General features: G+C 41.4%; 1 protein-coding gene across 3 annotated transcripts in view; it reads left to right on the plus strand.

Annotated features, from left to right (window-relative positions):
* Window positions 1-12,601, plus strand: part of CACNA2D3 (calcium voltage-gated channel auxiliary subunit alpha2delta 3) — an 857,676-nt gene that overhangs the window by 384,253 nt on the left and 460,822 nt on the right. For all 3 annotated transcript variants that reach the window (XM_045832366.1, XM_045832367.1, XM_045832368.1), the window contains 2 exons: window positions 4,480-4,540; window positions 4,634-4,784. In XM_045832366.1, coding sequence (XP_045688322.1) covers window positions 4,480-4,540; window positions 4,634-4,784 — 212 coding nt within the window. The remainder of the gene's footprint in view (window positions 1-4,479; window positions 4,541-4,633; window positions 4,785-12,601) is intronic.

Genomic DNA, 12,601 nt, shown 5'->3' on the forward strand with positions numbered 1-12,601 from the left:
TGATTGTGGAAAACCATAGTTCCCATAGCAACTCTGGTGTCACTCATTTATCATTGTGAATCATTCCTCAAGAAATTGTTAAGAAAGATGGAATTGATTGAATGAAAGAGTTTTATAATTTTTTTCTGGAGGAATGTACAGCCAATATCTCAAAAGACACTTCAAAGCTAAATTTGTGTACGATTCAACTCATATTTAGCTAGCATTTCATTACATGTGTAGATCAGTTATTTTAGATCCTAAGTTATATTGGGAGGCATTTATTTAAACTTCTGATCTGGTGGCAAGTAAAAAGTATATGTTGAGAAAGGAATTGGGCAGAACTTACATAGTTAGGGATAAACCAACATCTGCTACCTCTTGATTTTCCCCCTTTTCTTTCTGCATTTTTTTCTGGGCATTTTGCTCTCAGGCAGGGAGGAGAAATCCCAGGCTGCGATGTGATAGTGAGTGTTTGTTCAGCTGGTGGCTTATGGAGATGGCTTGGATGTCACTGGCAGTACCAGGGAAGTTTAGTGAAAAAGACTTGGCACAAAGGAGAGAAGAGAAACAATAGGCTAAGGCACGCTTTGTTGAGGTAGAGATTTTTAAAAGGGGAGATTAGAGTCAAGCAGCAATAAATCCAGAGGGTAAAAAAGATATTTGGACTTTTATTGTGCACTTTGTTGTAGTTCCTAGTTCTGTTGGATGGCCTTAAACCTTTTCGTCACATAAAATTATATGAGCAGCATGTGGCTTGACTTTCAGACGACATTGTATGAGGCTCTACTCTGTTGGTCCTGCTATTCATTTGCATGTGCTGAAGGAAAATGTGAAGTCATATGTTGTCTTAGATGAAATTAATTTTTCTCTAATATAGTTTGTAATGACTTTGGGGGATAAAGCTTGGAGTACAGGAATGTTGTACAATATTTTAAATTCTATCAGATTTGAGCGTTTGAATCAGCAGTAGAGAGTTTGACATTATTTTCAGTTTTAGCTGGGAGATATATTGAATGTTCTAGAGACCCCGTCCTCTGAAAGCTGCATCAGGCAGGCTAGCAATCACTGATGCTGCCAGAAGCCTTGAGAGCTGCAGGGAAAAAGAAGGCTGTATGGCAGCCAGTCTGCTGAGCTGCGTCATTCCTCCTGTCTTGAGACTCATGCTCCATCCAGCCTGGGTGGGGCGCCCAAAGGCATGTTGGGCCTTTGGGCACCCAACGGAAATTATGTTGGCACTTACGGAAATTATATGGCTCATAGGGCTACTTCTTGTCTAAGTGACAATTCCCTAGATCTCAAAGTTGACTCATTGGAGATGAACTTACTATTATTTCTCTGGGATTTATAGTTACTTAAATATTTTTAAAATATCTGTGTATAAAAAATTATATACTAAGGAATTGATATGTCCTTAGGGAGATAGTACCATCTGGAGTAGAGCTTCCTGAAGTTTTTCTCCTAAAGCATTTTGCTGTGAGATTTTTGGGGTTAGGGCTCAGTGGTCAAATTAGTTTGGTCAGTGCTACCTCTGGTGTCCCAGTCACATAGATTCAAGATGCATGTAAGCAGATAAGAGGCCCTGAGATGTCCCTCCCATAGCATAGAAACCAGTTTGATTTTTATTCATGTAACTCATGCTGACATCCTGAGTGTCTCATGGAACACTCTTATGGAAATGCCTGTGTAAAGAAGAAAACAGTGGCACAAAATCTGGAAGATCAATTCCTCATCCTACTAGAAATCTTAAGAAAAACTGTTTAACTATGAGAACCTTGGAGTCCCTGCTATGACATGGAAGTTTTGGTTCAAATGTCAGATTTGAGCAAGTTGACTCCCACAAACCCATCTAGTCCTGACTCTGAGACAAGGTGTGACCTTTATTGTTGCATCCAGGGCAGCTGAGCCTGGAACTGACTAGAGGTGCTATCTGAATCCCGGCTCAGTATGTGCCCCTTGTCTTGACCAGGATAGGCTGGGCCTCGAGACTCCTGCTGCCATCCAGCTCTTTGCCTCTGGCATAGACGTTCCTGTGCACTGTCATACCAGCACTCCTTTGGTTCCTTGAACTTGACATGCTCTTCTCAGCCTCAGAAACTTTGTGAATGTTGTTCTCTTTGCCTGGGGTATTTTTTTTCACCCTGTGGCCACCCCTCACTTACACTTTAAAAGTCTTATCCATGTGTAGTAGGTTTAATAGTGTCTCCACCCCAAATTCATGTCCACTTGGAAGCCCCAGAATGTGATCGTATTTGGAAATGAGGTCTTTGTAGATGTAATTAGATACGTTGGGATTGGATCATACTGGATTTGGGTGGGCCCTCAATCTACGATGACTGGTTTCCTTATAAGAGGACAGGGCACAGGGCACAGAAAGACGACAGCCATGTGAAGCTGGAGGAAGAGATGGAAGAGATGTAGCTATAGGTCAAGGCATACCAAGGATTGCTGGAGACCACCAGAAACTAAGAAGGGGCAAGGAAGGATTCTTCCTAGAGTCTTCAGAGGGAGTATTGCCACACTGGCACCTTGATATTGGACCTCTGTTCTCTACAACTCCAAAAGAATTCATTTCTGTTAAGCCACCCAGTTGGTAGGTGTGTGTTATACATCAGCCCTAGAAAACTAATATACCCTCATTCTGTTCTCAGCTTAAAGAAGAGGCTTCTTCACTTTATAAGGATTAGAATCCCTTTTATATACTTACATAGCCTCAGGTACTTCCTCCTGATGTCTCGGGTTTTTGTGATTTCTTACATAGTATCTGCTTCTCTGCTAGATGTGGGGCTTCCTCAGGGCAGGAGGTGCTGGGCCTAACATTCTTAGTCATTGCTGTATGTCCATCAACTGTCAGAGCACCTGGGAGGAGTTACAAGTCCAGTGAGAGAGAAATTATCTCAATCTGAAGGAGAGTACTTGGTGTCATTAATTCCTTGTCCCCGGGCCCTGGCCTCCATGCTATGAGAGGACTGCACCTTTGTTCCTCTTGGTGGAGCACACAGTGATGGGAGGATGGATGGTAGAGTGGCCGACAGGGTGGAAGATGATCAGATGTGCTTCTCGTCTAAGAACACGACCCACAATTCAATTCAAGAAACACTCTCTGACCACCTACCATGAGTCAACACATTAAGAGATAAATTCTCTTTATATTGGACTCAAACCAATTCTTTGTGGAATTACAAATTGGAACATTACCTATCCTCACCAAGGATATAATTGCATTATGTGTCAGGACTGTGTGATTCTAGCTATTCTTGGCTTTATACAAAGCAGTGTGTCAGATGTTTTTAAAACAAATTGCATTCTGGTCCCTTGGTGTACAATATCATGTCAGTTTTATTTTATCTTTGTTGCCTAATGGCCTTCAATTGGCAGTGGCTTCTCATATTTCTTCCTTCTGATTTGTTACAGGGAAGTCATTAAATTAGGTGCAGTTGCAGGTGGGAAATGTAGTACAAGCAAGACAGAACAAAATGACTCATTGGGTTACAGACTGCCATCTCACAGTTATCTGTGTGATAATTTGGGGTTGTTATATAAGCACCTGGCTGGTATTGGCCCACTGTGGTCCAGAAAGCTGGCCACCACTGATTGGAAAGGAGAATCCCCATGCTACCATCTGAGTCACGATTTTCTCCTGTGAAAATAATTTTTCTCTTCTAATTTTCTCAACTCCAAGGACTATGTTTCAAATCCTCCATTTCTGAGCAGCACTGATGGTTGAAAACAATGATTTTCTATCTTATCTTTAGGCAGCAAACACTTTTCTTTTTAAGTGAAATTTTATTCTTAAAGAATGTCAGCCTTGGACACATCCTGACCAGCCTGCAAAGCATGAGAGTAAGGGTGTTGGATCCCATTTCATACATGGGAAAAACTCTTCAGGCCTCAAAGCCTGAAATTCAAACTTTATTATACAGCAGAATTAGGGTCATTTTATTTTATTTCAGTGTAGAAGTCTGGGCCAAAATTCCTGATTTTAAAAACAAGAGTCAGGAAAGAACAGACCTATATATATTCTGAGATAAAAACCTACCAAATGCTTTCTACCCTGCCCTGCACAGCCCCTGAAGGCTACAGACATTACCTTACCTATAGACATAGTGCAGGGATGGAGCCCAACTCTGCCCAGAGGTCTATGAATGATGCCCGCAGGTCCAACAATTTGAGGAACAATGAGAAATGACCTTGGCTAACTTTATCATCAGCCTCAGGAAGGGGCTGGAGTCCTGTCCTTTGCTGATAGACAGCGCTTTACTCCAGATGTCACCACTCTCTAGCAGTTCTTGGAGCAGTGAGTTTGGGCTGCTTGCTTTAGCATTACAGCTCCAAACACCTCCCCAGAGCTGGTGATGGAGCATATGACGAGCTTCAGTGTTGGTCTTTGCATGTGATTTTTCACCCTCTTCCATCAGTCAGCAAAGCAGAGCAGCCTTGAAATGCTGTGAATAAATATTTGAAGTTTCTGGGTTTCTTATAACTCCATTTTTCTTCTAGGGATTAAATGGGAACCAGATGAGAATGGAGTCATTGCTTTTGACTGCAGGAACCGAAAATGGTAGGAAATGGTCAAGCCTCTTAGTTACTTTTTAGAAAGAAAACTTGCAGAGATGTTCAAGATTCATTTTTACTTTATGTTCCCCTGACCTAGGTATATCCAGGCAGCGACTTCTCCGAAAGACGTGGTTATTTTAGTTGATGTCAGTGGCAGCATGAAAGGCCTCCGTCTGACTATCGCCAAGCAAACGGTCTCATCTATTTTGGACACGTTGGGGGATGATGACTTCTTCAACATAATTGCTGTGAGTGCGGCTGTTTTGTGCTTTCTGTGCACTTTGGGCTTATTTGATCTTTTAGTAGCAACGGTTATCATTCTTACTGCATTTGCATATGGAGCATTAGATGCCCTGGGGTGAGGACTGGTTAGTCCCCTGTGAGCTCACTGAGTCATGATATTGGAGGGTCTTTGGGAGGCTGGAATGCAGCCGAGCACATTTTCTCTCCTTACCACGCAGGTAGGTGCTGTCACCTGGAAGAGTAGCAGCAGATTTGGTTTTATTGGGGAGCCAGCCTTTTCAGAATTAAACCTAGCAAGATTTCCCTTAAACTGCTAGGTTTTCTCATGTGGAAATTAACTTCAAGCAAGATTAGTCTGATGACAATGACAGTAATAACAATCATGATGATAAAATGACTAAAAGGTGGAGAGCAGTTGTAGACTCACAGAACACTTTACCTCATCTTCAGAAACAGAAGTGGCATTTATTAAGTGCCTACTGCATGCCATTTACTTTACTCTTCATTTATCATTCTCTTTGTTCCCCACAACAATGCTAGGTGTACAGTGTGTGGTTTGGGCATTTGCTTAAATGAAGCTGCTTAGATTGAGAGTGTGTCAGTAACTTGCCTGAGGTCACAACTGTATGAAGCGGGAGATATGGGAACCAAGCTTGGGAGTGATATCCTCTGTGGAAAGGGCCCTGATTCAGCTTTCCATCTCCAGTCATTTTCCCTCCTCCCCAGTTCTCTAGTAGATTTTCATCTTATCCCTTATATCCCTTCCTCTCACTCTTTTTTTCCAAAGATTACAGCCACAATAAGCCTGGGTCTCTTGAGTACTTAACTAGATGCTCCTGCATGGGGGTCACCTGTGCTTTGCCTCATCATGTCTATGTAGGACATGGACTGGTCACAGCAGGCAAGGGAGGCTGTGCGTAGTGAGCAGGGGCAGAGCTTAGGCTTTGGAGTTGGGACTTAGTTTCTAATCCCGGTTCTGCCACATACAGCTGTGTGTCTGGGGCAAACCACTTGAGTCTGATTGTCAGACAACCAGCTATGGAGCTGATATAATCACACTGCCCATAGTGTGGCTCCCAAATGACCTGAGCCACTGCACAGGAGGCTGTGGTCAGTGGGAGGGTGTTATTTGAAGAGTGGCATAGACCTGCTGTCAGAATGCTGTTTCTGTGGTATGACTGGCTTCCCTGAGCACCTGAGCAGAATGCATCATCAAGGGACCCTATTTCTGGCAGGCTTCTGCATGAACACAATACCTACTTTTATTCACTAGGCAGCGGATAGGGTGTTTAAATGACCTTCAGTTTGCAGAAAGGATTGCTTGAGTTAGTGTTCTCCTGCCTGCAAGTGCTCCTGATGGGACTCTGAGCAAAAAGACACAACTATAGGGCACAATGATTTATAGCTTCAGATTTTAAAAAGCCCTAAAAAGGAAAGGGAAAAGAGAGAGAATCATAGATTCTGTGGAAGCAGGTGTTAGTGTTATTCATTCGTTGAACTCTGCTCAGTGCCTAGGACAATACCTGGCAAATAGCAGGAGTGCAAATATTTATTGGATGAATAATACCAGGAGCTGCCTTCCATAGAGTACACACTGTGTACAGGCCCCTGCTAAATGTTCTGTGTAGATTATCACATTGCATCTTCTCCCAGCTCTGTACTGAGTGGCATGGAGACAAAGGCACCAAAGGGTAGAAACAAGTGGCTGAAGGTCACATAGCCAGAGAAAGTGGCACAGTGAGGACTGAGAAACTGTCCAGCTTTACTTCTTCCTGCTTCTTGAGTAGATTCTTGAAGAGAATGCAGTTGAGCTGCTCAGCCACCTTCCTGTGAAATTCCATGGTCAGGGACATATCTCTTCCTGAGGCAGCTTTCAGATGGAACATTTCGTTTCCAAATTGAGAGAAGTTACTGTAGTTACCAGTCTTATTAAGAATATGCAAATGTGGCCTGATCCCCCACACATCCTGAAGCATTTAAAGATAAGAAGCAGCTAATTTGGGACTATCTTTCTTATTAATCTTTAATTACTCATTACAGAAGTATCAGAAATTTACATAATAAGAAGAGCTAACTAATTACATCCTGAATCCTTTATCAGTCAGGATTTATTGTTCTGTTAACAAAACCAATCGATTGAAATAATCTCTGTAAATTCATTAAGATATACAAACAGTGTCAACTCAATAATGAAGAGAGGGTGATTAAGATAATTAAAAGTAGACATATCAGTTATTATAGAACAGTTAAAAAAATTATTTTTTACCTCAAAGTGTCCCTTTATTTAAAAAAATCTGTCAGGCGTCCCATTAACCTTCTCTATATGTCTGTTTGTTAGTTTTTAACATAGATGATCAGCTTTAAGACTACATACATAATTATTTCAATAACTACAAAGGTACTCTGAACATTTTTATTTGAAGCTTATATAGTAAAATTATGAAGTCTCTTCCCCTAAAGTACAAGGGAATGGATCAGATATGTTAGTGGATTTATATCAAAAGCCTGAGGTCACAATAGGAACCATTAATTAACAATAACCTTTACATATTGATTTATTTTAATAAAGCAATATATGTAAAATATTCTCAGCACAGAGCTGGGAATATAGGCAACATATGTAAAAAATTTAAACAATTCAGAAGTGTTCCCATTCCCTTTTCATTTGGCACATATTCTTCCAAATTTTTCTGTTCATGAACATACATAATTTTTCCACAAAAATAGAATCACATTTTACAGAATATTCAGCAGCTTGCTTTTATACTCATATTGTAGTCATGTGCATTTGAACAGCAGGGCATTTTATCACTGATAGCTGACGAATTTTTAAGTCCACCCCCCATTTGCTGGACATTTGCTGTTACTGATCTTTTTTCTTCTCAAGAATGCTACAGTGAATGGACTCGTGTGTGTATTTTTGCAGGGTTGACTGTGCTTCTATTGAGTAAAACCCAGAAGTGAAACTTATGCCAAAGGGCATGCACATAGTTAGGTATGCCTGGAAAGTCCATGAAATAGGGGCAATGTTCACACACTTAGAAACTGTATTAGTTAGCTCTATCTTCTATAACAAAATATGACTGGGTGACTTACACAACAGAAATGTATTTTCTCACAGTTCTCAAGTTTGGAAAGTCCAATATCAAGCTTGGGCAGTATTTGGTTTCTGTTAAGGATTCCCTTCCTGGTTTGTAGATAGGCACCTTCTCTCTGTACTCACATAGAGTGAGAAAGCGAGAGAGAGCTCTTTCATGTCTCTTCTTAAAAGGGCACAATCCCATCATGTGGTGCCCACCCTCACAACCTCATCTAACCCTAAGTACGTCCCAAAGGCTCCCTCTCCAAATACCACCACACTGAGGGTTAGGGCTTCAACATAGGAGTTTAAAGGGGACAAAAGCATTCAGTTCACATATAACATGTTGAGGGTTTTTGCATTCTTTTGAATGGTCTCTTGCAACCCTAAGTGTATTTTACCAATTTAGCCGTGCCAAATTGTGGTGGTGTTTTCTTTTGTTGTGTTTGCTTTTCTCTGTCACATTCTCCTGTTTCCATAGTGGCAAAATTGTTCCAGCAATATGGTGTAAGTTTTTCTTTAATTTGTTTAAAACAGCCACTTGCCTCTCTCTAGAGGGGGACCCCACTGCAGGCTCTTCTAGGTGCAAGGGGATGGAATATTTGAAATGCCATCAGCACGCCCTGTCAGTCTGTTTGAGTGCCTGTTCTTGGGGACTGGATTTCATTTACCGGAGAGGGCATTATCATTTCACCCTTCATTGCACTGTCAGCTTTCTTTTGCTTGCTGGGTAGATGTTTGAGGAGAAATTTCAGTGTTTCAGAGAGAAAGTAAAGGAAATAATCTTTATTTTTAGTGTTGGAAGCCCTTGTGCATTGGAGGCTTTTGTTTGTACAAATCTAGTTCATCATTACCTTTTGATTTTCAGTGCCATAATGGGAAAGGGAGAAGAGAAACGTAAAGAGAAGAGGCTTTCCTCGGCCATTCCAGTCATTTTTGCTTGTTTGTATTAAGTTCATTGCTAAATGCATGTTACATATTATACTGAATAGCTTTCAATCCAGGTCTTCCCAGAGAATAAACATGAAATGGTAATGTTAAAAATTGTTTTAAGTTTTGTGGGCATGGTAATGCAAAATCTATCTAAGACTGATGAACTAAATGATTGAATTATAGAAGGATAGTTGAAATATGAGAGTGATCTTGTGCATTCGAAGTTAAAATTTAAGGTCAAACCACTGGTGCATGAAGAGAGATGTCTCTGAGAAGAGAAAAGGCATATTTTTCTGATTCACTTTGAAGTCTAACTCCAAGCCATGCATTAAATTAACAATATTATCATAAAAATGAGGGTGCTAATTCTGTACTCTCTGATGCTGAAATTTGAAAAATGATTTTACAGGAGTATAAAGCCAGGCATTGAATGAATACAGTATTAACTGGACTGATATTGTTAAATCAATTTAAATGCCTCCTGCAGCCCATGTTTGTGCAGAGAAGAACATTGTTAGTTCAACACAGAACTTTCTGGTGCCCTGGTTTTAATTTGGAGAATTTTCTTTAAAACTATTTCTCCAGTGCTTTGCCTGATGTAGATTTGCTTTTTAATGTAACTGATTCTGTATTAAAAAGTATGGGGATGGTATTTTCTTTCAATGCTCATTTGTTTTATACTACTAATTGTGTCCAGTCGTGTTTCAAATTATACAGGAAGCTTTTGTAATGCAAAAGATCCCTGGGATTCCTTCTGTTGGTGAAAATATTGTGGGTTCATATGCTTCATTACATAATCCCTGAACATTTTTATTCTAAAGGTTATTTAATCAAAAGTGCACCAATAAAACCATAAAAATATTTAATGGCATTCCAGCACTTCCACATCAGTTTTCTTGCATTGCATGAGCATGCCGACATTTTAATTCTGTGGGCTTTTTGTGGAATTTAGGATTCTCTAAAACATACCACTGATTTCCTTTACTCTTTGTTTCTTTATGTATTTTTTAAAGGTGGTAAGATTCTCATATTTTTGGGGGGGTCTGTGTGTCAATTTTTCTTTTTCTGGGCTTTGTTCCTCTTTTCTATCAGTAAACTTCTGTACAATTTTGTCTTTTTGTTTCTTTATTCTGTTTACTTACTCATTTTACAAATACTCTTGAGTGCTAACAGTTACTAGTGAGGCTGTCTTTGTGTATAATGCAGACAAGTTGTTTTTCCTGGTGGACCTGGATGTTTTGGGTGTGAGTGTTGGAGTGGGAGCAATCAGGGAGCAGGTGCTTGTGATAGAGTGGCCAGGGTTGTCTCAGAGAGGGAGAATGAGGGAGGCTGGGAGAGCATAGGACTGGGGGTGCAGCTAACTGCAGACTCAGTGATGGCTTCTTGACAGAAGTGATGACTCAGAGAACACTTTAAGATAGTTAGGCATTAGCCAGGCATATTCAAAGGGGTAGGGCAGGAGGGAGGAGAATTAAGGAGAAAAGTATTATTTGCAGGCTGTAGTAACTCCTCTTCCATCCCGGGAAGTGCAAGCTCAGTTAGATTGACTAAAGGAGTTCATTGTCTGGACAAATTGGAGTTGGGGTGAATGCATGAGATGGAGTAGATGGATGGGAGTATTGATGAACAGAATGAGACTGGATTGAGAGAGTCAGGCCAGATCCGACAAGTCTGGTGCACCACATAGCAGAATGGGGATTTCATCTGGAGACAATGGAAGACGCAGAAGGAGTATCAGATGCAGGGTGATGTGTTGAGAGCTTCCTTTAAAGCCTCTCCCTTCCTAGGTTTTCATGCATTCTTTTTAGGCAACTGATGATCTTCTGTTTAGGCCTGAAAGCTCCATTGCTTTCATTGATCAGGTCCAGCTTCTAAAATTAAGCAGGGTCCAGGGTCCTTAATGTCATCCAGAACCCAAAGTCAGCTGTCTTCCACTCTCTGGTCTCTGAGCTGAGATTCACACGTTCCACACGAATGCTGAAGCTTGCATCAAGCTTGGTGGGCGAGTCCAGTTCATTTGTTCTTTGTTTTTAGATCCTCCTCCAACATGCCCTGGCCATTTATTTAATGAAACTTAAAACTTTCCTTTCCTGTTTTAGATCATCATTAAAATCCCCATTGAGGATTTTGCTGTATCTTTGAAATGGGAGATGTAGGGAATACTTACAGAGATTGGGCAACAGGGAGGAAAAGGAGAATGGTGATGTGTCCCTTGCTGTCAGAGCATAGATTTGGTGGTTGGCACAGAGAAGAGGGAGGGGCAGTTCCTGGGAGAAGAGAGTAGTTGGGGGTGGGGAGGTAGTCTAACACCTGAAGAAGATCAAGGGTTTATCTCAAGCCTGTTTTGTTTTTGAATGGGTTACTGCAGCATCACAGATAAGCACATTTTATTATGAAAAGGAGAGCAGACATTATCTTTAGATGTAATGAGCATTTTTTTTTCTTACTAATGAAAGCAGGAAAAATGTGGTTCATGATCACTCCACAATGATGATCTGGGGAAATTTAGCCAGTATTTTATGTCCTAGTGCCACAGCAGGTGCTTAGTTAATATTCATTGAGCAAACATAGGGACAAAGGGTTCTCTGGCAGATGCCTTTCTAAGAGTAGATTGGGCAGTGAGTGGGTTGCAGTCTTGGCTTTCAGTCTGTCAAAGATCGGAGTCACTGAGAGGGTTCAGAGCATGGCACAGAATGGGATAGTGTGTGGCCACATACCATGGTGATTTCTGTCTCAGGTGTTTAGATAGTCACATGTGCCTACGGGTGAAGCACTTCTTTCTCTAACAAATGCAGAGCCTGTGCTCTCCAAAGGAGGTCAGGGGCATGTAAGCCATGTTCCCAAGAGTGGGTCACTGTCATCGCCCCCCCCCACATCTCCTTCCTACTTAGCAAGTACCAACTTGGGGTGGATGGTACACATTGGTCTTTGTCTCTGTGGAGCATACATCATGCTTACGTAGGTTATTTTCTTTCTTTCTGTGCACTTGTATCAGAGGCTCTCTTTCTGTTTCTTATATGCCAGGTCCTTTGTTGACTCTTTACTGAATCTCATCCTCACAGTGAGATCATTGGGGAGGTTCAGTCACAACCCCCAATTTCCCAACCAACACAAACACTAAGGCTCGAAGAGCTGACGTGCCTTGGCTCAGGTCACTCAGTTAGTGGGTGGCAGAGCCAGGATTTGAATCCAGCCTGTCTGCCCCAGTTGCTCTAGCTTGAATTACCTACCCTTGTGTGAGTCAGAGGAGGGGACAAGGAAACCAGAAGTGACCAAGGCCCTGTGTCTGTATGGCCATTTCTGAGTTCTTCAAGGGTTGAAAATTCTTTGTCCATCTCCTTACCCTGTGATTACTGGACTGTCTGAACTATCTCCAGGTCTGTCTGGGCCCTCTCCTATTCTGCTAAGAGACCCTTCCTATTTCCCAGATAGTTCAGGAACAACTTACCACTTTGAATGGAAAGGGGCTGGTCGAGTTCCTCTTTGGGTTTTAATCCTGGTATTGGGAAGAAGCAAAAGCAAATGACAGAAGCAAACTCCATATTGCTAGTGAAATTGTGCATTGCTTCCTTTTCTGCCTTTGACTATTGATATCTGATTGCTTAAGTAAGGATGAAGGAGAACCATGCATAAGGCTGTTATGTCTTAGGGCTGAGGTGACCAGCTCTTCAGTTGTAAAATAGTATGGCCATCCCACACTATTGTTTCACAGTGTAGAAATTTAGGGAACATCCAGAAAAATGCAGAAGGGAAAGATTTCCAAACAGAGCTGCTGTGAGCTTGGAAGCAGTTCCACATTCAGGGCACCCT

The sequence above is a fragment of the Phyllostomus hastatus genome, unplaced genomic scaffold (genome assembly GCF_019186645.2).
Source record: "Phyllostomus hastatus isolate PE091 unplaced genomic scaffold, TTU_PhHast_1.1 phas_contig_16, whole genome shotgun sequence".
In the NCBI taxonomy this organism is placed as follows: domain Eukaryota; kingdom Metazoa; phylum Chordata; class Mammalia; order Chiroptera; family Phyllostomidae; genus Phyllostomus; species Phyllostomus hastatus.